General features: G+C 36.9%; 2 protein-coding genes across 2 annotated transcripts; both read right to left on the bottom strand.

Moving 5' to 3' along the window:
- Positions 1-4,556: 4,556 nt before the first annotated feature.
- On the bottom strand, positions 4,557-19,658 carry LOC128681965 (prion-like-(Q/N-rich) domain-bearing protein 25). Its single transcript, XM_053766349.1, has 14 exons — positions 19,532-19,658; positions 18,357-18,506; positions 17,052-17,147; positions 15,896-16,102; positions 15,598-15,687; positions 15,030-15,227; positions 13,968-14,087; positions 13,521-13,685; positions 13,181-13,327; positions 12,694-12,813; positions 11,897-12,019; positions 10,527-10,667; positions 9,134-9,262; positions 4,557-4,664 (listed from the first exon to the last, which is right to left on the bottom strand). The coding sequence occupies exons 1-14, from the start codon at positions 19,560-19,562 to the stop codon at positions 4,594-4,596; spliced, it is 1,788 nt and encodes a 595-aa protein (XP_053622324.1). The 5' UTR covers positions 19,563-19,658; the 3' UTR covers positions 4,557-4,593.
- Positions 5,723-8,828, bottom strand: LOC128681964 (uncharacterized). Its single transcript, XM_053766348.2, has 2 exons — positions 8,697-8,828; positions 5,723-8,348 (listed from the first exon to the last, which is right to left on the bottom strand). The coding sequence occupies exon 2, from the start codon at positions 8,346-8,348 to the stop codon at positions 6,348-6,350; it is 2,001 nt and encodes a 666-aa protein (XP_053622323.1). The 5' UTR covers positions 8,697-8,828; the 3' UTR covers positions 5,723-6,347.
- Positions 19,659-27,014: the final 7,356 nt, after the last annotated feature.

Here is a 27,014-nt window from a genome sequence, read left to right as displayed (position 1 = left end):
AGACGCAGGAGGAGTGTTTCACAGTGTGTCACAAACTTTTATTTTCACAGACAGCTTTGTTGTGAAAATAATCATGTCCTCGCAATAAATCGTTGAGGATCTCCTTCGTAGGGAGCCGAGCCTGAGCCATGTTTATATCAACAATGCATTGACGAACTGAAGCGACGTGAACATTAAACATTTTGAATCCTATATAGGACAAGCGGAAGTAGATGAAATTTAACTTGCAATATTTTATTACAGACAGTTATCGGGACAGGTGAAAACGACTAAAAGCTTGTACAGTCAACAGCACATCAAGTTACCCCGCATGAACCTCTATGGGACGGTGATAGCGGCGAGTTGTCAATGAATTTGGGTGGGTTGATATGCTAATTACCCAAAAAATATTTATTAAATGAAACATCCTATATTCAGCGGCAAAAATAGGCTCCCCCACCCCATATTATAAGCAATAGTATACGTAACGCTTCTATGCCACATTTATATCACGTACATAATATATTATGTATATATCTTTCTCGAAGAGGGTTAACGTTTGGCGGCCGGTCAAAAATCACAACTCTGTTTGTATCCATTTGCGATTGGTTATTATATCGATGCTATCGGAAGAGTCGATAGTTGTTTTTTTTTCCTACGCTTCCAACCAGTAGGCCATACCATAAATTTGCGGAATGATTAAAATGCAGCGCTGTCCAATTTAGGAACTTGGAACTAATCTCATTAGTTTTAAAAATCAACTTGGTTGTACGAATTTGCGATGCATATCGCAGTTTAGATCCTGAACTAAATCGCATTAAGAGATGACAGTAAACCCCCAGTATAAAATAAAAATATTGTATTAAATAATATTTAAGTTTATCAACAAGCCCTCAACAAATCTATCGAGCGGACGCGATCACATTGCATGCTTCTAATGGCCACAGTTACTGGAAGTATTACCTACCTATATAATTTTCACTACAGCTAAATTAACACGTGCTTACTGGGATCTTGGAGACCGTAGTGGTGAGCGTGGGTATATAAAACAAAAATCAAAACAATACAAATTTATTCAAGTCATCTTAAAGCATCTGACACGACTATTACGACAACGTACCGCCATCTAGTGGCTGGTAGTGGCATATACACTAGGGAACTAAACTGTCCACCAGTGTGCAGGTTTCCTCGCGACGTTTTCCTTCACCGGAAGCAAGTGGCGGCGTAGCCGGTGGTCTATGAAAACTACTTTACGAGTATATAAGTCAGAATGATATAAAGTCGTATGGCACGAATAGGATACGAACGTTTATATTGATCCTGTATTGTGTCTATGCGTACAAATGTGCTCATTTACTTCCTTTTGTTTGTTTGTATGTTGTTCTTTATTGCACGAAGAAAGCACTTCTTGTCCCTATCCCAATTTATTTATTAGGCTACCTCCGTGGCCTGATGGTCATCATTCCGGACTGCTAAACTAACTGGGGGTCCCAGGTTCGATCTCGGTCAGGAGAAGTTGGATAGATTAATAATATTTTTTTGAATTGGCCTATTATAGTTATAAAAATAAATATAATATCGTTGAATTGAGAATCCCAATGCAATTCTCGAACTTACTTTGTGGCCAACTGAACTGTGTGATTTGTGACTATACATTTTATTTTACTTTATTCGGGATCTCTTCAACGTCAAAGAACACATGTATGTTCAAAAAAAAGGTTCGATTTTTCCTTTTGAGATACTAAAATAGGATTCACCTTGACCAAAGAACCTCAATATTCATTATAAGAACATCCATTTATACTTAAAATAAATGAATGTTAAACACAAAGCAATCTACAAAAAGCAATTTCTTAACCTTTAATAACATAAAAGGCGGTAAGAAAAGCGCGGTAACCGACAACTGACATGACAGCTCGTATGCATGCATAGACAACATAGAGTGTCGGACATGTTGTTTTACGGTGTAATTTTCCTTTAATTTTCTGACCTTTTACGTTTTAACATCTAGGTCACGTTTAAAACCTAGTTACAGAAGTGTAAGTATAATACGTAAAATAGAAGTTTACATTATGATAATAAGTAGCTTCAATCATTAAGAAAATTCAATTTTAAAATTTTAAAATATTTGTATTTTAGATTTTCAATGTATTGGACGTCTGGCTTGTAATTTTGTATAGACAAATACTCTTTGATTCGAATTTAGAACATTCTGGTCAACTAAATCAGTACCTAATTAGTGAGAAAAAAGACACAGTCGAATATACATACTTTATCTAGATTTCTATGCAAAAATCCTATACTTTCACCTCAGCCCCCATTTCAATGAGGTTGGCATTACACCCAAAATTCCAATTCAAATTCCGAATTAAAACTAAGAAGGGCAAGCACGCACATGCCAAGAAACAAGGGCGATTAAAAAATAAAAAGCCGACTAATCATTAATTTAATATAGACTTTATGACGTTAGACATAAAGTTCACCTTATTCTGTTGCTGTGCTGCTTTATTTTTTTTAATTTAAACCTGTTCGTGTTAGTGCAAAGGTCGCGGTTCCTACGTAGGATTTATAGGTGTTGCATAGAGTTGCCAGTAGTCGATTGCTTTATCGATACAACTGATATCAAAAAGAGGCAATACTTTTGATAGCGTCGAACAATAAACTATAAACATTATTAAATTAAATAGTTTTTAATAGCATTAATTTTTAATTAATTATTCCTCGGAGGAAAAAAACTAAATTATTGGTACTATCGATAGTATACTGCTGTTCGTAATAAAAAAAATATTATTAATACCTCGTTCTAAGCTATAGACGGTCTATCGGTTGTAGATTACTAATCTATAAAAAAAAATCTATAAATTGTACCGTGTTTACTTGAGTTTAACTCACATTCAACCTGTTTATCTAATGCATTCAGTTAAATATTGAAATTCGTAGAACAAACATTGATATTCACGATGTCATCTTTCTAACATTATATAGAAATTTAGTAGATATAATTCATTATTTATGAATAACACTAAAACTACTATAAGCTAAAATATATTTTGTCTCTTGCAAAGTGCGATAGTGACAAAACATATGTTAACTTTTAGAGAATGTTTTAACTTTTTTATGAATAACAGGGTATGTTGATAGAATTTTTGACAGCACTATTGCTGTGTCCCTTGGCCAGTGGTCAAATAACAAAACACACGGAGTTTTTGACATAGTACAGTGGAATATAATTATTTACTTTGAATATGTAAGGCCTTTGATGATACGATGTAAATTATTGCGCTTATCTTTTTCCTATTATAATACGTTAGTTACCTACTAGCCCTTGGCCGCGCCTTCACCCGCGTGAATTTCTCTCCGAAAGCGGAACAGGCATGATTGTCATAAATATTATAGACATTTAGGGGTTGATTTTTGAAAAAAAAGTACCTTATAACTACATGCATACCAAATTTCATCAAAATCTGTCCAAGGGTTTAGCCGTGAAAGCGGAACAGACAGACTGATTTTCACATTTATAATATTGGATTTCTACTTACCACTGAGTTGTGTGATGTTTCAATAGTAGATTATACACCAAAATAATAAATGTTGCTTTACTGTCGAGTTATAGGTATACTCTGCTTTTCACTTCGATTGCGACGAAATTAGATGCTAGATAGGCGAGCATTCTAACATTCTCGAATATACGCGCCTGTTTATCTCAAAATTCAATTCCTTTTCCAAGATTAAAAAAAAAACAAATTCATAGACGATATTACTCCAGGTTCTAAAGCTAAATCAAATATTAGGTCGCTAACATCCATATGGAGATCATAATGTGAAACTACATTAATTGTCGCCAAAAATGTACACAAAACTATGTCGTGACGTAAATTAGATTTTTCAACTTGATTTCCTATATCTACATAGGTAATTGCCGTTATAATTTTCTCGAAACTTTAGTTAAAATACGTACACGTTACTTAAATTTTTAAACTAATCGCTTTTTGATGACAATATATGCAAATTAATAATTTAATTCCGTACATATTTTAATTTTAACTGTTGAATACTAAACGTGTTGTGTTACGTGGTTAGAACGCTTGCTTTTGAATTGTGCAAACATAATTTATTTTTAATTTTATTTTTCTTTGTATTAATGGCCTAGTAGTTTCTAAATCAAATGTTAAACCTGTCAAAACTTAAACGCTTTAATCCATAATGTAGATCTTTCAATTTTAATCTTGACGTTTGCAAAATCATCGTTTTGGCGAACGATGGAGCCATAACCCCAAAAAAAAAAACAGAAAAAAAAAGCAAGTGTTCTAAAAATAAATTAATTTTATGAATAACATTGTAAGTTAAGAGATCTCTAAACAAATCTTTCAGATGCAAAAGCAGATAGTATTTTTTATTTTATTTGAATACTTCTCTGTTTGTCTTCATGTTCGCCTTAAACATACAAACTTAGAACGCTTACCTCTTTATAATATTAGTATGGATTATATGGATTGAAGGTCATTAAAAACTAGCGCATTGTAACGGATTTGCCCGTTTTCCATAACAATAAATGGCAAAGCAATTAAACAATGAAACAGGCTGTGTTGTTAATTTAATTTGAATCTGTCATAATTATCTTAAGAATAAATATATCACTGTTATAATACTAGTTATTCCTGCGGTGATGCTCGTCGCCGATGATACTGAAAAAGAAAAATATTTTTTATCTTTCAATATCCTTATATCCTTTATATATAATATATTATATATAAAACAAAGTCCTCTACTGCGTCAGTGTGTTCGCAATAAACTCTAAAACTAATACACAGATTTTCATGCGGTTTTTGCGGGAGTAATTCCTGAGGAAGATTCAGGGGTATATTTTATTATGTTTTTACCCGAGCGAAGCCTGGACGAGTCGCTAGTTGACAATACAGTTGAACCACACCAGTCTGGACTTCAGTGGCGATGAGAAAGTTGTGATCATTGGGACCAGGAATGGAAATCGGTAATTAATATCTTAATGTCACTGGTGGAAGCAATTTCGTAGACTTCAGTCATGGAGTTCCCCAAGGATCATACCTTAACCCCTCGCTTTTCATGATAATGTTTTGTTGTTGTATTGAAGCGGTGGTAGTGTAATGATAAGACGCCCGCTTGTAGATAGAAAGGGTTCAGGTTCGAATCCTACTCGTGCCACATATGAGTTTGTATACCAATCTGATTCATGTATAGTTCATAGACCACCACTTGCTTCCGGTGAAGGAAAACCTCTTGAGGAAACCTGCACACTGGTCGATTAATAATTTGTATATGAAATGGAGAAGGCAATGGCAAACCACTCCATTAATAGTGCCAAGAAAGTTGTTGTGTGTGTTTTATTAAACGTCCGTCTTAGAATAGGACCACTCCATATCCTACCGAGGATGTCGTACGAGGCGAGTAAGGGACACACAGCCTAGGCGAGTAGACGACAATAGCATTCCCAAGGGGGGTTGACGTCAGGCAGGTAGCCGGTTGTAAAATCACAGCCAAAATTTTTAAGGCTTTTTACGCTGACCCCGGGCTTCTCGGCTTAACAACCCCGAACACAACCGGGATCACGCAGAGAGAGTAATATGTGGAATTGCAAAACTGTACGAATGAGATAGTGTATATGCGAGATAGTGTGTATGAAAGAGATGGAAGAAGATTGGTATAGGAAAGGGACGAATGCATACGCGTGTGAAGGACAGAGAGAGATTTTAAAGATGACGTAATGCTAGGGGAGATGGGCCCAAAGCGGGTACCTCAAGGTTTGTGTCAAAAAATAAAGAGGTTATTGCAGTTGCAAAGTGGTTTTTTTTAATTATTTCGTACAAATATGTATTAAACTTTGTAACAAAAACTAAAAAACACTTCTTTCTTCATAAATTTCTTCAAAAACTTAAAAATTATTCAGTTGTTCATATTACCTGCTTTACCCGTAGGGGGTGCCTAAAGCGGGTATGGCCCTTAGGGCAAAACGGGTCAAGACTGGGCAAGGCGAGTAACAATGAGATTTTTTTCTTAAAAACTAAATAATGATAACAAAATAATAAAAATATCCTAAAACTTTTCAAAAAGTTGTACACAATCAAATTTAAATTGAAATTAAATTAATTAACAGCCAGTATTTAGATTTTTTTTTATCTTATATCTAATCAACAATCATTGCTTCAAAAAAAATCAGTCTTTTTAATCAAATTCGTCAGTCTTAATTAGTTACTGCTACATTTATTTATATAAAAAAAGGTTTTGTGATTAGTTTAGTATCTAATCAAAAGTAAAAATATCGAAAAATTAAAATAATAAAAGGTTGCACAAAATAAAATGTTCAGAAACTTTACGTGATTTTTTTTGTGTTACTATTCTTGACATAGATCACAATAGTAGGCCCCTTTGCCTAAATAGCTTGTACACTCTTCATGAGCCCAACCATGACAATCATCGCACCTTATCCAGTCTTCTATTGGTGGATCTTCGTACATCTCGTGGCATATGAAGCAGACACTTTTTTCTTCTGCGTGCTTCCTTGTCTTTCCGCTTCCAGTAATTTTTTTTGTGTTCGAGGTCGAGGCTTTTTGTTTTTTACCTTTTTTGGCCACAGGTGGATTTTTTTTAGACACAGACTTTACTTTTTCTTTAAGTTTCTTAAGTGATACTTTCTGTTTCTTAGACTCAATTTCTCTCTGTTGCTCTTTAATGGGAGTGCTGGTTAAAATTTCTGACTTTTGTGCTCTTCGTTTACGTGATGTCTTTGGTGCAGTTAGTTTAGGTATAGGGCGAATGTCCATTGGGGTTACCTTGGTAGGTGTAACACATTCAGGAATCACTGTTTTAACAAGCAGAACTTCCTCAGGTCTAGGGGTGTTGCTGTCAATGTCTTCAAGCATTCTATCTAATACTGACGGGGAAATTGTGCGATCGGAGTCTACAGAAAGGCGACCAGGACTATAATTTTGCATTTGTGGATGGTCGATAGTATTGTCACCTGGAATGTCTATGGGAATATCAGGGTCAAAGTTTTCTTGAACATTGGCAGGTTCAGTAGCGATTATGGTATCGATTTCATTATCTTCAGGAGGATCATTGACAGAGGTGTTTGGAAGATGTTCAGTGGCTATCGTATTAGAAATCAAAACGTCACATGCATTTAATGCCAGCGGCCTGTCTGTCAAGGATGAAGGAAGATAATCATCATCGCTAAATATATGTCGGTTTACTGGCCATATACCAGTTGCCTTAAATCCATTTACAGCATTTTGAGCAGAAGCTGCTTTCAGGTAAGCGTCGCCAAACAGCTGACCAATTTCAAATGGTGAAATGGTTCGTCCCACATGAGATCGTTGGTAAACCGAAACCGTCTGTTCAAAATAGGTTTTTAAAGGGCCATATACGCTTACATCTAGTGGTTGAGTTCGGTGACTGGTGTGTGGAGGTAATGAAATAAATATCACATTATTTTTTGAGGCATATTCTAATGCTGGCAGATATTTATGAGAAATGTGGTTATCCATCACAAGTATTACTTTATTTTCCTTAGTGGGTCTCGTCACCTCTACAAAATGGCGTAGCCAGTCTAAAAAAATTGGACCGGAAATCCATCCACTATCAGAACAAGTAGCTACTGTGCCTGGTGGTGATCCATCAAGCAGTCGGGGGTTCATACGTTTTCGAGAAAATATCATAAATGGAGGAATAAAAGATCCAGCTGCATTGCAGCAACACACAATTGTTGTCAATTTTCCTCTTTCAGTACTTGATATTATTCCTACTTGTTTTTTTCCAGTTCTGGTGAGAATTTTTGGTGGTTTATTGCTGGTGGTGCGCACACCCGTTTCGTCAACATTGTAAATTCTAGTCGCGTTGATTTCATTGCGATCTACTTGATCTTGTAAAAGATCAAAAAACCTCTCAACTTGCGGTCTATTAAAACCTCGGGCACGGGCTACTGACGTTGGCTCTGGCTTTCTCAAAGTTAATTCGGGATGTCTTGTTGCAAAGGCTCTATACCAATCTTCTCCAGCAGTTTTCTTTTTAAAAGGGTGCGGAATTCTATTGCTCTCTGCGTATTGATATACTAGAGATAAAAATTCAGATTTTGTCAGACCATAAAAAAGGTTATCCATATGAAACAAATATTCTATTAATTCAGATTCTTGTTGGTCATTAAAAACTGTAGAAAACCTACCGAGTTTTTTGTCTGCGGAGCCTTTTTTTATATGCCTTTGTAATGTTGATAAATTTATACCATATTTTTTTGCAGCACCATTTACTGAGCCCTTCTTTGCCTCTTCCATTGCCAACTTCATTGTCTCCACGTCCCAAGAAGCTTGTTTGGTCTTCCTTTTGTATTTTTGAACCATCTGCAAATGTATTATCAATGAATGATAGATTTCAGTACTTTACAAATACCTACCATGACTAAATATGAATTATGAGAGCCAATATATTGTAGGATCTTAACGCGAGAACAGTCGGTGTGCGCCAAAAATGTCTTGGGTAAAGCGGGTCAGGGCAAAGCGGTTACCTGCTTTACCCATACCTGCTTTGCCCAAAAGTTTATTTTTCACGATTTGTAAAATAACCTCAAAATCTTTATCAGAAATGTTGCACACACAACGAGGATTCAAAGCTGTTTTAATGCAGATTAACACACAAGTAACAATAATAACATAAGTCTCAATAGAATGAAGAAATTCGTAGTCACATACCTTGATATTTTTTAACAAAACAGGCCAATAAAAACACCCGCCGCTCAAAACGCCGCCGCGCGTCGCTGACGTTTCCGTCAAACTGATTCGTGTTGGTACGCGTTCGGGCGTCGCCGCGGCACGCACACATTTACACTATATGCTTGTATGCATGAATAACGAGGCCTACCCGCTTTAGCTGGTATACCCGCTTTGGGCTCACCTCCCCTAAGGCTTAATTGTAACAAGAAAAATAAAAATAAGACGTGAAATATTAACGTAAAGTTTATTTTATTCAACTCCTCTGATACCACATATTCATCTACTTCTTCATCTTCTTCTTTAAGAGCTATGCTCTTGTCGGTGGAGTATACGCCTCGCCTCTCTATACTCGGCTTTGCTTTTAACGTCTCGATACGACACAACGCCTGATATTTATATGATGTTAAAATACTCACAACAAGTATGTGACTGTTCAGAGTAGCTGAAGTCGAAGTGACACTGGCACAGGCCGTTGCGGCACTCAGTGAGCTCGGAGCCAGCGGCCAGGAAGCACTCGCTGGTGCTGCCGCAAACCTCGAAGAGACCTGGATTCATCAGAAATACGTCTGTTAACACAGTAGCGCCATCTAGTGACTTTAGCTTGCACAGACTACAAGGAGATAATAAATATATTAATACTTTTAAGATAAACCAACGGATTTATTACAATTGGTTAATTATTTTATTCCTAGATGGCGCCAGCTGTTCTTGAGTTTATATATAAGCCATTGCGCCTGTAATTCCTTCTCTTCCTCTCAGTTTGTATCGCAATATAGTACAACAAAAGTAATTCCTGAGTTTTTATTTCGCCATCTAAATCCTGCTGGTCATGAAGCTGACAACGTCTTTTCACAGAAAACATTACATTGAATGTAATATTTTTATTTTTCGAAGCGGTGGTGGTGTTAAGGTCAAGACGCCCGCCTGTGGATCGAAAGGTCCCAGGTTCGAATCCTACTCGTGCCACATGAGTTTGTCATACCAATCTGACTCATGTATAGTAGTTTTCATCGACCACCACTTGCTTCCGGTGAAGGTAAACATCGTGAAGAAACTTGCACACTGGTTGATTATTAACTTGGACGTGAAATGGAGAAGGCAATGGCAAACCACTCCATTACTAATGCCAATAAAGTTGTTGTGTGTGTTTAATTCCACGTAATGCCTCAGCTATGAGGAATACGACTATCAAGAATATGTTAATATTATATCTGTGAGCTTTTCACAACAATGTTATTTCTGACACAAGCTTGTATTGTTGTCAGAGAGATCCTATTCCGTTCAATGTGTGACAAAAATATCATGACCTGCACACGGTCATGATATTTTTATACCTTTCAGGTGTTACCTTTTCGGGGGACGGTCTAATAATTCATTGTCATTCAAACTAAACGTGTGTACAAAATTCCAGCTCAATCTGTTGAAGATATCTGCTTCAAAATTGAGTTACATGATCCCACCCGAACGAACATATAAGTAAAATAAAAGCTTGTAAAACGACTTCAGACGTATTTAGGCGACTTGAATATAATCAGTAACACCAGTGTTAATTATCAATGATCAATGATCACTCGATTCACGATATGACACACGGTATATGGCAAGCCCTTCTGGCATGATAGGGACCAACACTGTTCAAATGAGTTTCTTTCGGCATTTCTTCTCAGCAGTGGTCGTTCCGAAATGCCAGTAGTTTGTAACTTGTGAGAAATCGCTATTTAATATAGAAATTGACGTGTAAAAGTGCCTATGAAGGTCTAATTTCTGAATGTTTTGAATTTTTGAACACATTTCTGTTAGATTCCTCACCAATTCTAGCCCAGCATCGCCCGTCCCTGTAATGGTAGTCGTTCTCGCAGACACAGCTGCCGAACAGACAGACAGAGTTGTCTCCTAGACTCGGCCGACACTGTTCTGTCACATTACATTCTGCATTTATGCCGGACACACCTGGAAATTTAATGAGGTATTTACTAACTACTAACAGATCAAAATCGGCTCAACCGTTCACAAGTTGGTAATAAAATGAATATTGAAAGTCGGGGGACTTTTTATTTGTCTAACAAACTTGTATATAGGCGACAATAAGTAATAATAATAGGCTTATTTCATCTTTTATCATTCATTTATCAAATCATGTCCGTGCAGTAATCTGTTGAGGAGCTCCGACGTCGAATGCTATGTTATATTTTAAGCTGTCATTGTCACATACGTCAATGTCTAATGACATTACGTACGGTTGCCGCCTTTTTTTACATTGAATTGAGACTGCCTGAAGCCGTTTTATACTTTACTAAATAAAAAGTTTCACTGTGCTACAATAAAGTGCAGTATTATCTACAGTCCCTCAATAAATGCCAATTTTGGGTGGCACCATTATTGTATTGATATACAATAATACATCTGATTTAAAATGTAGTAGATTCCACCTGAAAAAAACTTTCAAGTCTCAGACGTTCTATTATTAGTCTGATAGTAATAATGTATTTAAATTCTACTATTTTATTCCAAATCGATGCAGATCTGAAACGCATTGGAGACAACTTTTGGTATTCTGCTAACTATTTGTCAGAATGAAGCCATAACGCGTATAGTGCGTAGCCGTCGACATGCGCTAATTTACGTTTGAATACCTAGTTATAACTTATGATTCCTCTGTCAATGGTGAAATTAATCTCATTTGAAATATTTTCTGCTGCAAAAACAAACAATTGGTATTCCAAAACGTTGCCTGTAGTGTTAATTTTCCCTTGGAATTGCTGCACGATTGCTTTTTGATTGTTCTGGAGTTTAGTGTTGGTTACTTAGGGCTATGTTAATTTTAAAAGTTATTAGATTAACATAGAAGAGATAAAAGTCTTTGCAAATATGTATTTGCTTTTCACTTTACAAACTCACAATAACATCTTCTTGTTAACTTTAAGATAAGCACTCGCGCCTACAATGTTGGCAATAACTGAAAGTCTCTGTACTAAGATGCAGAAAGTTTAGCTGAGTCTTCCTTTTTGCCTTCTCTTTCTTTTTGGCCTTTTTGCCTTCCTGCAGCACACCAATGTGTTTAATTTTATGTTTTTATTATAGTTAAAAGACTTGTTTGTTATATGTTTGGTGTCTGTGGCAAATCAAATTTATCTATCTATCAATAAAGAGTTAATCTATCTATCTAAAGTAGTACTCACTGGGCCAACACACATCGTCATAAGCCACGAAGCCGTCGCCACATTGACACGTTCTGGTCTCGTTGTGACACAGCGTGTGCTCGATCACACAGTCGCTGTCGACATTGCAGCTGCCGCCGATTACTGAAAACAACAATTGTGACAATCTAAGCTGAAGAATTATAGAAATGAATAGTGTGCTCAGATGAATAACGTAGAAAATTGACTTCTTCCTAACAAAATTATGATGTAGAATAGGTACCATCATTGAAAGATTTGGATAAACCAAGGCTAAGTACAGACAAAAGATATAGCATTTTTTGGTAGGTAAAAAAAGATTATCTAGCTACTTAGTCTTGCATATGCTTGCTTGCACTTGGGTTTCATTAGTCAACTTTGATGTTAACATTAACCTGCTCATAACAACGCAAAGTACGCCATTTTGTCTAAAAGTCAGATGGGACATGGTACTAGGAGCGCAGAAATCATCAAGAGCATCTGGTACCTGTTCCTAGAGTATAGTCTATATATTGCTATACACTCAGGTGACTTGGCAAACGTTAATTAGATCTTAAAATAAAGATTATCATATAACCAGAAGAGAAACGCTTACTAGGAGCGCAGAAGTTGTCAAGAAGGTTTTTGACGGGACGAGTACCAGGCGATACTCGTTCCCGCAGAAGCAGTTATCGCTTCAGTTGCACTGTAGTAGCTGTAGTATGACCAGGAAATACTTACTACCTAGGATTATTTAGGTAGTTACCTCCCAAAAGCTGCCGAGACCTAAGAGTGAGACACAGATAAATAGGAACACTTACTAGGAGCACAGAAATCATCAAGAGCCTGGTAGCCGTCCCCGCAGGTGCAGTTGCCGTTGAGGCATATCGTGTTTTCAGTTGCTGTGCATTCTATTGTGGCCTGGCATGGGTCACCCAAACCTGGGAAAAGATACAGATTTATTGATAATTCTTTAATTAAAACCTAGGCATTTATAAGCTGGTATCCACTACAAATCTTAAAATCTTAGATTCTAGCAGTAGTCAGAATTATTCTTGCGCTTTCTCTCTTGACGACCTCCGTGGCCTAATTGTCGTCATTCCGGATTGCTACACTAGAGGTCCCGGGTTCGATCCTCGGTCAGCTCAACATGGAAAATTATCTATTTCAGATTGACCTGGGTCTTGGATGTTCATCTTTATCACGTAGAATATGGTATCGTTTAGTTAGTATCCCATAACACAAGTTTCGAACTTACTTTGGGGCCAACACAATCTGTGTGATTTGTCCAGATATTTTTTTTCTTACCCAGTCCAGAAGTGAGACACAGCCCTTCAAACTCCGTCAGCCCCTCGGGACAGGCGCAGTAGCCGACATCATCAGCTGCGACCACGCATGTTATTTCCAATTCACCAGCTAAACAGTCGCTGTTCACTTCGCATTGCTCACCGATGCCTGGAATATTTGCATGTTTAAAATAGTGGCCCGGACAAAGGAAAAAAAATAAATTTTAGCTGTAATTAATGTCTCCAATCGTAAGCCTGCACATCTGACTGTTCTCGTCCCACACTGCTCGCTCTGGGTCACACTCGCAGCTCCTCACCCACCGCTGGGCTCCCCACACAGCGCCAATTGGAATGATACTCACCAGCAAATAGCCTGCACATCTGTCTGTCCTCGTCCCACACTGCTCGCTCTGGGTCGCACTCGCAGCTCCTCAGTCCCCACTGCTGGGGCTCCCCGCACAGCGCCATCGCACCGAATGTTCGGCAGAACATGTCTGAAGTACACGCGTCGTTTCTTGTACGAGCCACTGCATAATAAAATAATAGTATAGTTATTATATAGGCCGCAAAAATCATTTTCCACTCAAATTCCATTGCCTTCTTAGAGGAAATACTTACAGCACAGAGAAGTCCCGTGTCGCGTCTGTTCGTAATGAACGAGATAAACTCAAAAAGTACCGGACGGATTTTTGTACGGTTTTCATCATTAGATACTGTGGTTCTTGAGGAAAGTTTAGGTGTAAATTTATTATGGTTTTACCGAAGCATACCAAGTCGCTAGTTAGCATTTAAAAAACAAATAACGTTACCTTTCTCACAGTTCCTCATGTCCTCACCGAAGAAGAAGTTGTTTGGGCACGCGCAGACGCCGTCGACCACGATCGCCATCAGACCTTGACATTGCGCCTCAGTCGATGGCGAGCCCAGCTCTGAAGAGAAATAGGTTTTGAAGTCATCAATTCCCAGGGAGAATTGACGTCAGTACGGCAGCTCGTAAAATCACAGCCAGATATTTAAAACTAGCTTTTGCCCGCGGTTTCGCCCGCGGCTTCGCCCGCTTGAGTTATTCAGCGAAAGCGAAACGCGAACTTTCGCCCCAAACAATCTACCCCATGTTTTAACTGGAGCTATAAAACTATAAGATCAAAATCGGTCCAGCGGTTTAGCCGTGAAAGCGGAACAGACACAATAGACAGACAAACTTTCGCATTTATAATATTAATATGGATATATGGGGAAGTATGGATTTTAAGGTTTAATTTTTATGTTGTCTCCGGGGTTTCGCAACCTCACAGGCTCGAATCAGCAGGCAGGCCTATAATATAATAAGCTCACTGTCGACTTCAACTTGGACCACCACAGCTAATTTACTCATACAAATGATGTGCATTTGTGTCGTGTGGTTCCTAGAATAGGACCTGTAGCGGGAGCGAAGTGATTGTACTCGACCGCCACAAAGGGAAGATCTTCCCGCCAGACTAGGTATAGCGCCTGGGGAACCGCTCGGCTCCGACGGTGTCATGTCGGAGGTTGTATATATGCTTCCAAACGTAAACCCACTGTCTGCGCGGTCTAGGCTTGTTAGCTTCTGTAGTGAGTCGACCGTAGCGCCATCTGTCCGTAGTATCGTGAATCTTCTACGGTACTACGGTCTGCTTTTTGCTTCAGCGGCGTTGTGTATATGGCGTGATAGATGTCGTACAAGGTGACTAAAGGACACTTGCCTTAACAGCTAATAGACCACAATAGCATCTCCAAAGAGGGTTGACGACAGAGAGCTGATTATAGCATATCCGAATCTTCAAAATTTAATGGTTGATTTTTAGACTAACCCTGGGCTTCTGGACGTCACAGCACAGACTCCAACTAACCTGCTAAGCAAGCTGTTCCCTGAAGATAGTATCCTGATGGACACACACAGGCCCCGAAGGTGGAACATATGAAAGGTTCTGGGCATGGGGTCAGCATGTCACACGATGTAGAGTGAGCTCTATTGTTTGTGGTGTAAAGTGTAATATTGCTTGTCACGTTCGCTGTTGGAAGATTCGCTCTTGAGCTGGCTGGAATATCTGTAATAGTCGTTGATTAATGTATTGGAATTTTCACGCCACCCGAAGCGGAGCGCGATCATAAAGCCAAACATTATAATACATGTAAGAACACACAAATATTGGCATAGTTTGCGACGGATGCACGTGTATGAAAAACTGACTCAACTATGTGTGCTAAACTTAACTTTGTTATGAAAACGTCGCGAGGAAACCTGCACACTGGTGGACAGTTTAGTTCACTAGTGTGTATGCGACTACCTGCCGCTAGATGGCGGTAAGTAGTCGTAAAGGTCATGTCAGAAGCCTTTTAGCGGCTTGAATAATATCAGACAGCAATTAACACACTTGAAATAAATTGACTTTTTAATAGTATGGATGGATTCATCACCATTTTGATTAACACATTGGAAATTGATTTGGTCACACAATCCTCCTTCGAACTGGCAGTCTTGATTAAGGACGCAACCGTCGCCAACAGCTGAAAAAAAAAATCAAATTAGATTAAACATTTTATCATTTTTAAATATATTTAGGACATACGAGTACCTATAAAATGTGTAACGTGTACCGTGTAACTGGTAACGTATTACACGTGTAAATGTGTGACTGCTTAAATACGGAAACAGCTCGAATGTATGCCTTAAAAGAGTGTGAGAGAGACATATTCGTATCTTGTCTGTACTCACCATGAGCGATCTTCCGGCACTCGCCCCTCTGCCTCAAGTAATAACCTTCCGCGCACTGACATGTACCGTCGCACGTCAGAGCGCTGGGATCCATCATGGTTGGAGACATGCATTCGTCGTCAACTGAGCAGGCGTCTCCGAAGTCTATGGTACGCCAGCACCGCCCGTGGCGGTAATGGTGACCTTGTTGGCAGAAACATTTGCCTGCTGGAATGAAAAAAAAAAACTGTTGCGTAATTAAACAATGGCAAGCTGGAAATTAAAAAAAAAAATACAGGTATTTAAACAAATATCATGTTTTTATGCTCCGGTAGGATCAGCCGCAGAGCCGAGCCGAGAGCTACCAAGCTACACTAGGTATTTAATTAAAATCCTTACTAATATTATAAATGCGAAAGTAAGTATGTTTGTTACTTCTTCACGCTCTGTCTACTCAACCAATGTTCTTGAAATGTTGCACACATGTAGTTTGATGTACGGAGACACACAACGACATAGCGTACCTAACTGTTCACGTGGGAAATTTACGCGGGCGAAGCCGTGGGCAAAAGTAAATAAATAATTTTAACAATCGTGTGTGCAGCGCTCAGAAATATCATTACTTGGTTCTATGCGCCACATTGTTTTAATTAAATGTGTTTTTGATAAATAATTAATAATAGTTTTTTTTTTTTTACAAAAAATCTATATTTAAACTAAGCTTGTATTTTAAAATTCTTGGACCGAAGTTAAAAATAAAAAGATTAAAGCTTACCACTTATTATGCTTAAAATTTATTCTGCAATTTTAGAGTGATTTTTATCCACTGATACCCAAATACTGTTACCCAAATGTTTCCCTAGTGCGACCAACCGAACGACCGAACCTAGCTAATAGACGAACATGTTGACACAACCTCTTACTGTCCTCCTCAGAGGAATCTTGTTGCATTCGATGCTTGTGAATAAAACCACGGTCGTGCGTGCAGTATACCATATATTATGGGAATTAAACGTATACCTACTTGTATGTAATAATAATCACTTGCTGATATAGAAATAAGTATGTATGTCCGTCTGTCACGTCAAAATGGAGGTAATTTTTCATGTGGAGTTAGTTGGAGAGTGACATAATCAGGTTACTTTATACCACACAGTATTGTACAAAATATACTAACCTGTGCCCTCTGGGTTTCCCCGTCGACACTCGAAGGAGTTGAACAAATTCGAGCACTGGAAGTCATCGACGCAGGATGAGGCGTGGTATGGAGCAACTATAGGAACAAAAGAATGTGATTCTTTTTTTTGGGGTGGGTTGACCCGTGTGAGAAAACTATAGTTTTGCAAATAGACACAATTTACACAAAGGATTTTGGTAGCCACAGTTGTCTTTTTACATAATTTTATTTTTAATATGTAGGTACACAATTTTTTTTCACATTATTTCTACAACAACTAAACGGAAACAAAAATTAAAAGTAATTCCATAAAACAAAATTTTAAAAAAAAGGATAACAATTATTTACGTATTATTTACGAAAATGCCAATCCCTGCAGTTGGTATACCTTGAGGTACCATGCCCAGAAGGCTGACAGCATTGTCATGTTGAATGTCAATGCTTATATTTTCTGGCCGAGATGTGCTATGCTAGCCTTCTGGTGGATTTTTACTAAATTGTATAGTTGCATAATTCTTTAACATTTAAATATGTATATAAATAAATAATAAATAAATAAATATATAAGGACAAATCACACAGATTGAGCTAGCCCCAAAGTAAGTTCGAGACTTGTGTTATGGGATACTAACTCAACGATACTATATTTTATAATAAATACATATATAGATAAACATCCAAGACCCGGGCCAATCAGAAAAAGATCATTTTCCATCATGACCCGACCGGGGATCGAACCCGGGACCTCTCGGTTCAGTGGCAAGAACTTTACCACTGCGCCACCGAGGTTGTCAATATGTCGTAAAATGTGGTCGACAAATCAAAAAGGACCTTATAGCGGCTGGCACTAGGTCTTTATTGCCGTTGTTCGAATACAAAACAACGCGGCAATAGTGGCGTAAGTGCCGGGCGCCATAAGGTCCCTTTTGATTCAAACGACCACATTTATTACTTTGTAATAAAATCTAAATAAACTGACATAATAAATGTGATGGGGGCGCTAGTGTGCACGGATTAAATTGTCCATTGACGTCCTTGGAGAAAAGGCTGCGGTGAAGTTGTTGCGCCGCTTCTTCTTCACTTGCGCTTTGGAAGCCGGCAGTAGACTTAGTTTAAGTAATTTTTTTGACGTCAATAAGTGATGTATATCGTCCTAAATTGAATAAAGAATTTTGAATTTGAATCAAGAATTAATTAAGATAAAATCAGTGAAATAATAAAAAAATCATACACAAAAAGTCTGTCATCTTCCGCTTCATACTGACAGACAGAACACGAGCTACACCCAAGTCACCGCACACTTACTGTCAGCGCACGCTGTTCCTCCTGACACCACCTGCTGTCCCGTGGGACATGCGCACGCGCCGTTGACGCATAGACTGCCTTCCACGCCGCATTGCTCATTGCTGGTGCATGTCCATTGTGTGATGGACAGTTTTGTGACGGATAATAGGACTGAAAGATGTTAGATATATATATATATATTATACAGGGTTACTGGTATCAAACGCAAAACCTTCTAAAGACTACTTGGGCACATCAAAACAAGCAACTTTTATTCTAAGACGTTACGTGATTCGTAGATTTTTTTTAAACTAATTTGCGATTTTACACATGTTAACTCTATGTAATAGCCAAGCAACACGAGACAGGAGCGTTATGTAGCGGAATCAAACATACTCTTAACGTTTTATAGAAAATTAAAAAAAGGTTTTTTTTTTATTTATTACGTTTAGACAAAAGTCGTAGAACAAAAGATGTACCTAATGCGCCTTTGGAAGTGTATGCGTCAGATACCAGTAACCCTGTATAGTACTAGCGAACCGCCTCCGCTTCACACGGGTGCAATGTTATGCATTTTATATACATATTAAGTATATATGTAATGTTATATACGTTAAATCGAACCCCTAGATATTGATGATAAGTTTGTGCGGATGAACGAAATAAATGTGGACGAAGCCGCGGGTTTAAGCTCGTATGAAATGAAATTCGGTCCTAAATATGTTTCTTATTAAATCGATTTAATAAAATGTTTGTCTTGCTTGTTTTGGAGACAATGCAGTGAGAAATAGACATACATTATTTGTTACTAGATATAAACAACTTGGTACTAGTCTGCCTGTAACAGATTTCATTTGAATCTAGTTGTTCGCCGCGAATTTAGACGCACACGCGAACACAATACTTTTTTTTTTTTTACAAAATTGTGAATATTTCGAACGAACTTAAAAATTTTATTGACAGTAGGATCTGATAACTTTTAAATTTCATCAAAATCAGACTAATGCAACGGTTCTAAAATTAACGCGTTACAAACATACATAACAAAAACATACATATATACAAAAAATATAGCATCTTTATACTGTTTTTAATGTAGACAAATATATTTTGTACTCTATTTTATAAATTTCTCATGTACATAATATAATGATTAAATAAATAAATAGCAAGGATAACTCGATGAAAAATCTTACCAACAACACAAAGCGGATTTTTCCCAAACATTTCACTAAACAAAAACAAATAAACTCTATAAATAATATCACAACATGAACAACACACCAAACGTTTTCCTTCAAAATGGCTGATTTCAATTTCTTTACGTTATCTCCTAAAATCGGATAATGATTAGTGAAGAGTTTATAATCCTTTAGAATTGGCAAAAATAAATATTATACTATGGGGGCTACACTTTTCTAATTCAAATAAAATATAGATGTTTGGGTTTAAAAGTATTTTTAAATTACACATGTTCTTAAGAGATAGTCACTCAATTCTGAGAAGTCCGAGTTCGGTCAGGAGTCCACTGGGCTCCAACGCTCAACGGCCGAAAAGAACCTCACGCTAGCGCTAACGCTCTGATGAGAAATTTTAATAAAGCATATATATAAAGCAGAAATCGGAACTCTAGCGCGACGTAAAAATTACGCTTAAAATTTAAAAACGTGTAATCACTACATACCTAATATAAAACAATGACGCTTCCCGCTGTCTGTTCCTATGTATGCTTAGATCTTTAAAACTACGCAACGTATATTGATGCGTATTTTTAATAGATAGAGTGATTTAAGAGGGTTTTTGTAAATTTGCCACAAAGTAAATTCGTCACTAAAAAAAGTATGTGTAAATTTGTTACACCTTAATTTTTTTAAAGTTAATTCATCACGTTTTGATATCGAGAATTGTAAATTCGTCACATCGATTATTTTCTTACAGACAAAAAATATTTCAAATAAAAAAAAAAAACATTAATTTCTTTAATCACAGTTTTAGGTTTTCTACCTTACATCTAACATAAAAATCACAAATCAATTTGATGGATTTACTTATAACGTAAGGAAAAGCAAAACAAAGATAAATTTGCCAAAAACCACGGATACGTTTGAACCATCAATTTTGGAAGAGACAATTTTAGGTGTTTAATGAAATGAGGTTTTACCAGAGCAAAGCCAGGGCGAGCTAGGTATAAAATAAATAAAAGTGGCCAGTCTAAACATTGCAACGTATACATATTATCAACGCATGCAATTATCGAATCAGTCGCAGGTGTTCTATCTTTGATAACAACGTTATTATACATTATCAGATTGTGAAATACTTTTTATTCAAAAAATTTGGTATTCAAGGGCCACAGAAAGTTTACCACGGAACTGTCAAAATTCAAGGTTGAAGCAATTCATTAAATTATTATAAAACAAGTCATTTACTCAGTAATTATCACCATAAAATTATTTGTTTCATTTTGTAACAAGAAAATTCTGACGACCTCGGTGGCGCAGTGGTAAGGTTCTAGCCACTGAACCGAGAGGTCCCGGGTTCGATCCCCGGTCGGGTCATGATGGAAAATGATCTTTTTCTGATTGGCCCGGGTCTTGGATGTTTATCTATATAAGTATTTGTTATAAAATATAGTATCGTTGAGTCAGTATCCCATAATACAAGTCTCGAACTTACTTTGGGGCCAGCTCAATCTGTGTGATTTGTCCTAATATTTTTATTTGTTATTATTATTTATTAAATTAAATAAATAGAATAATAGAATATATATAATGTAATTTAGAAATTCCTTTTTTTTCCTTTTTTTATTGTAAATTTGTGTTTTTGAAATGTATCTACTTTTACGAATGCTGTGTTCGCCTATAATCAGGTTGCATGCTAGAGACTAAGTACCCTAGAATGTGTCCGTAAGTGTGATTATGTAACCTGTTGGTGTTCCTTATATAAATATAAATAAAAAATCTTACAAACACGTAACACGCGTTACTAACGTCCACGTACGCACGCATCGTGTAAAAAAAAGAGAGAACTCTTGGACGCAATGTCGTGCTTTACGTGTTTTACGTTTCAATAGCTTGTGCCCGCGGCTTCAACCGCGTAAATTTCCCACGCGTACAGTAATTTTCCCGGGACGAAAGGTACCCTATGTTCTTTTCTATACTTCAAACTACAATTTCAAGAAGATTAGTTCAGTAGATAGAGCGTGAAGAGGTAACAAACAAACAAACAAACTTACTTTCGCATTTATAATATTAGTTAGGATTAGGATAGAAGGAACAATTAGGAAGAAGAAACAATTAGAAAGCGGACTTTGGGCTCCGATGCTCTGCGGCGGCGGAAGAAACCGGCAAAACGTTGGCCTGATTCTCACGCAATCTAAGTTAAATTAATAAACGAAGGTATGAATGATAAAATATGTAAATATCCTTCGAATGTTTTATATGATTTGAAATTCACATGATTTGTATTGGATGGAGCTCTTGCTCGTCGTATTCTAGGGCGGAAATACACACATCTATATAGATTGGAAAACAGCATTATATCGTTCCGTCTTTATTTATCCCTAACGGGGTAGACAGAGAGTCACGGCTTTCAACATTTTAATGCCACGTTCTGTATTGTGGGCTTTTGGTGTAGAGATTAAATATTAGCCTATCGCCTATGAGAAAAATCTCCAGTTTATAAGCCTTTCCCTTAATTGACTTTTACATTCATCAATAGGAGAAGCTGCAGGAACATTCTATGTTTTTTCGTTGATATTTAAAGAAAACATTTACAGAAGTGGGTGCAGTTATTATATACAAGCTTTTAGTAACTTATATATTACATTGCATATAATTATGTACGTTAAAGTCGAATTTTGAAGCAGATATCTTCAACCGATTGAGCTGAAAATTTATGCACACGTTTAGTTTGGATAACACAGATATGATTTCATATCACGCATCGAATGCAATAAGTTCTCTGTGACGACAATAAATGTGCTTGTATCAAAAATGTGATTTTTGCGAAAATTCTTATTATCCTACGTAACTATTCTCATTAATATACGAGTTACGTAAGGCTATTGTACAGGTTATAAAAGGATGTGAGTAGGGCTGCGTGTACCCTTGGACTAATTATAGAAGGTCGTATTAGACGGGTAGGGTTGCCAGGCGTCCAGATAAAGACCGGACACAGTTAGGCATTTTGATTGCGTGTCCGGCTAAACTAAAAAGGCTAGTCCTAGCCTTTTGTTAGACTTTTTTCACTTGAATCATAGTCACTTTACACTATACTTCTTGCGATCTCGAACGTGCCTGAGTAATGACTTCATTTGAGTGTTAATATAAAGTATTTAGACTGATTCGGCATTCGATTTTATTTATATTTTGGTAGCTTTTTCCCGCCACTTTTTTTTTCGGGATATTTATTTTTTTCGGGATGAAAGGGATGAATATCCTTCTCCGTATTTCAAATTACATGTATGCAAAATTTCAAGAAGATTGGTTGAGTAGATTGAACTCATAAACAGTAAACTTACTTTAGCATTTATAATATTGGTTAGGTTTAGAAGGTAAAGGATTAATGGTAAATAATGAAAAAAAGCTTGGGTTTTTCATACTTACAATATTTTTGTAATATCAATACAGACATGTAAATCTCCAATAATTTATTTACGGTGTCCGGTCATTTTATCCAAATGTCCGGCCAAAGTTGGGTTATCGGTCCAGCTTTAAGGTCTGTTGACCTGGCAACCCTATGCGCACACAACAAAACACCGGTTATTTGCCTCGAGAACATGACGAAAATTAATTCGTGTTAGTTACTAACACTATAATATTATAAATATGCCAGGCACCGGCAGGAGCAACCCCAAAAAGTGCTTGATGTCGTCAAGGGCGATATGCGTAACAATGGTCTGACAACTAGGGACGTCGATGACCGTGCGAAGTGAAGACGAAAATGTTGAAAAACGGACGCTGGACTCCGACGCTTTACTGAGGAAGAAACCAGGAATATGCTCGGATGAGAGAGAGAGAGATTAATATTATAAGTAAGGAAGTATGTTGTTAGATACATCATACATACGATAAGATAATTGGTGTGTGAAAATTGATGTTTCTCAGAGAGTTTCGACCACTAAGGACGCGCTGTCATTACAATTCTTCAAATTTTAACAAAGACAATAATTATATTTTCTATCTGACTTTAAAATAATTTATATGTATTGAAAGAAGCAATGTCAATTTTATGAATAATTGATTTATGAAATTATTCCTTCCTCCAAAAATTTTACAGATCGTAATGATAGCGCGGACGCAGCGGTCGAAAGTCTCTGAGAAATTCATTTTCGAGTCTGTTTCCTAACTTAACCTAGCCAGTCTCAGATGGTCATACTATCTAACCGCACTTCGGAGTTAAGCCATAACATATACAGGGTCACTGGTATCTGACGCATAACCTTCCAAAGGCGCATAAGGTACATAGAGACTAACATTTTTTGTTCTACGATTTTTGTCTAAACGTAATAAATACAAAAAATATATTTATTTTTTTTAATTTTATTGTCGCTTCTATAAAACGTTAACTCTATATTCGATTCCGCTTCATAACGCTACTGTACTGTCTCGTGTTGTGTTGCTTAGGATCGCATATACGAATCACGAAAAGTCGTAGAATAAAAGTTGCTTGTTTTGATGTTATACACAAGTAATCTTTAGGAGGTTTTGCGTTTGAATTTTTGAATTATTCTAGAGTCTATATGGTATGTTATTTAAATTGTATTGCAATGTAATCATCAAAACTATTCACAGGTGTGGATTAACAAGGAAAAAATCTGTGATTAAAGGGTGTATGAATAATAGATAAAACAATAAAACTTTTGTTACGCTTTAATCAGATAATCTGAACAGGTGTCCGCCTTGTCAAATATATATCTAATACCGGCTCCACACTGTAGTCGAACAGTTCGCCAAACCTTGGTGAATTCGATATACATTGCTGGTTTTTTATTGCAGTAAATAAAAGCACTCATAGTAACAGCGCAATGTTCACGCATTCGCGTTGGCGTGTGTCCGAGTTCGGCGCCAGTGTGGAGCTGGCATTAAAATGAACAGAACTGAAATTCTAAAAGTCATTAATAGTATTACTAATGTGAAGGTTTTTTTCTTAGAGAATTGTAGAAAATAAATTTAGACAATAGAGATTTTTCTTTTTTTTTTTATTTGTTAATTATGCTCTGGACTTAAAAGAGTTTTAGTGTATTTGCCAACAAACAGCTCAAGAAACCTATGGACGATAAAAGGGGAGCCGTTTGCCCAGCAGTGGGACACATAAACATGCTATTAAAAACTTTGTATTAAGCAATACCTATGTGTTAGGTGCCAGGTTATATTCTACCCGTGTACCATATTTCATAACAATCCGTCCAGTAGATTTTGCGTGAAAGAGATACACACATCCTCACAAACTTTCGCATTTATAATATCAGTAGGATTGTCTATGACAAGATCTGAACTTGACTCTATTCCTGCAATCGATCAAAATTTAAAGTAAGCTCTTTGCTTTGTAATATTTCACATACATTACGCTAACAAAGTATAATTCCGCAGATGTTTATCTTGTGACGTCACGCGTTGAAGACGGCTAAAAATACTTCTGCCCTTTGGCTGTTGAGTATTGCTTATTGGCGTAGCCTATATTTAACTTAGGACGTTGGTAATGATAATCCTTACATATTATATAAAAAAGGTTTCTTTGTCGCGTATGAACGTGATAAATTGAAAAAACTAGCGTAGGTATATAATTTTTATGGTTTTAACCATGCGAAGCCGGTTAGGGCCGTTAGTTTTTCTATTAAAAAAATGTTATGAAATAGGTTAGTATATTTTTAACTAGATGTTGCCCGGGGCTTCGCTGCCGTGTGAATTTTGAGATAAAATATAGCCTATAGCAATCTTGGATAATGTACCTTTCTAATGGTGAAGAATTTTCGAAATCGGTTCAGTAGTTTCGGAAATTACCCGCCTCAAACATCACGAACTCACAAACGCTTACCTCTTTATGATACTCGTATTAGTAATAGATTTGTAAAGGAAGCATGCGTGTTCATTATACCCGTTCATTAACCTTAGACCTTTTATTTAGAATAATAGAAATTCCACAATGGAATATATAAAGTCAGCCTAGACTAGACCAATCACTTAATTTTATGATATGACAGTTTTTTTTACAAACGAAAAGACGAAAAGATGGCGCGAGGTTTATAACGCCCATGCAATGATAAATTTGGGCTATATTATGATCGAGTGTTGATATACATATATAGATAAACATCCAAGACCCGAGCCAATCAGAAAAAGATCATTTTCATGACCTGACCGGGAATCGAACCCGGGACCTCTCGGTTCAGAGGTAAGCACTTTATACCACTGCGCCATCGAGGTCGTCAAATTTGGCTGTTAAAACGATTTGTACTCGACGCCCACGACACAGGCCTAGCCTAGTGTGGGATCAGTTGTTATTTCAAATGCATGTAATTCTTTTCGAGAAATAAATAATCATAACCTGTTTTGATATACTTTTTGACTATGTACATTATGTACTTTTATATATTATTATAAAAAAAAAAAACATTGTAAGAAACAATAATGGTAAGCCGATCTGGCATGATAGGGACTAACACTGTTCAAATGAGTTTCTTTCGGCATTTCTTCTCAGCAGTGGTCATTCCGAAAAGTTTGTAGCTTGTGACGACAAATAACTATTTAATATAAAAAATTGACGTGAAAAAGTGCCTGTGAAGGTATAATTTCTGAATAAATGATTTGAATTAGAATTTTGAATTATTGTTCTTAATTCTCATAAACGACTGAAGCCGCGAATAGTCAATAGTATTCCAACATGGAAAAGGCATGCTGTATCAGTGACGTTGACATTAATTAATAAAGATTACTGACTTCCTGTGACCTCGGCTGACCGGAGACCTTAAGGTCACACGCGTTAGGTACCGAAGGCAATTGACCCTTGAGTCACAGACCTCAGAGCCATAGCCAGGACGTTGTATAGTCAACAGCATATCAACCTACACAAATTCATTGAAAACACTTCACTTAGAGCTTAATGCAGGATAACTGGATGTGCTGTTGACTGTACCTACTGTAACCTACCTCGTATGAAATTATAATCAGTCATCGTCACAGCCGATAAAAATTAGGTATATGTTTTCATGTAAGTATATTTAAAAAATCTACTTAGATCAAAATCGGTTCAGCTATTGGGTTGCTACGATGCCACAGCCAGACAAACACACGTTATGTTGGCTCCACAGTGTGGGTATGCAAATGGGGGTGGGTGTGCGTCAGTATGCAAATTCCATGTCGAGTGTCGACAATGGGTAAATACGAAACAAAATACCAGTCAACCATGACTTCGAATACACAGCGCCATCTATATATTATTTTAACTACTAATAATAAGTTGTAAATGTTTGCTACTCACCGCTAGATGGCGCTTGTCCGATAAAATATTTAGGATCTTATTTAAACATATTTCTTTTTCTAATAACTTTCATAATTATTTCATTAGTATTATAAAAAATATAAATTTATGGAAAAATTTTTTTTTCTTCTATATCATGTAAACAAAATATCTACCTGGTTGTATTCTTGTAATTTAATTTCGACAAGCTTGACATCT

The sequence above is a fragment of the Plodia interpunctella genome, chromosome 29 (genome assembly GCF_027563975.2).
Source record: "Plodia interpunctella isolate USDA-ARS_2022_Savannah chromosome 29, ilPloInte3.2, whole genome shotgun sequence".
In the NCBI taxonomy this organism is placed as follows: Eukaryota; Metazoa; Arthropoda; class Insecta; order Lepidoptera; family Pyralidae; genus Plodia; species Plodia interpunctella.
The sequence above is the reverse complement of the archived record's forward strand: the minus strand, read 5'-3'. Positions and strand labels throughout refer to the sequence as shown.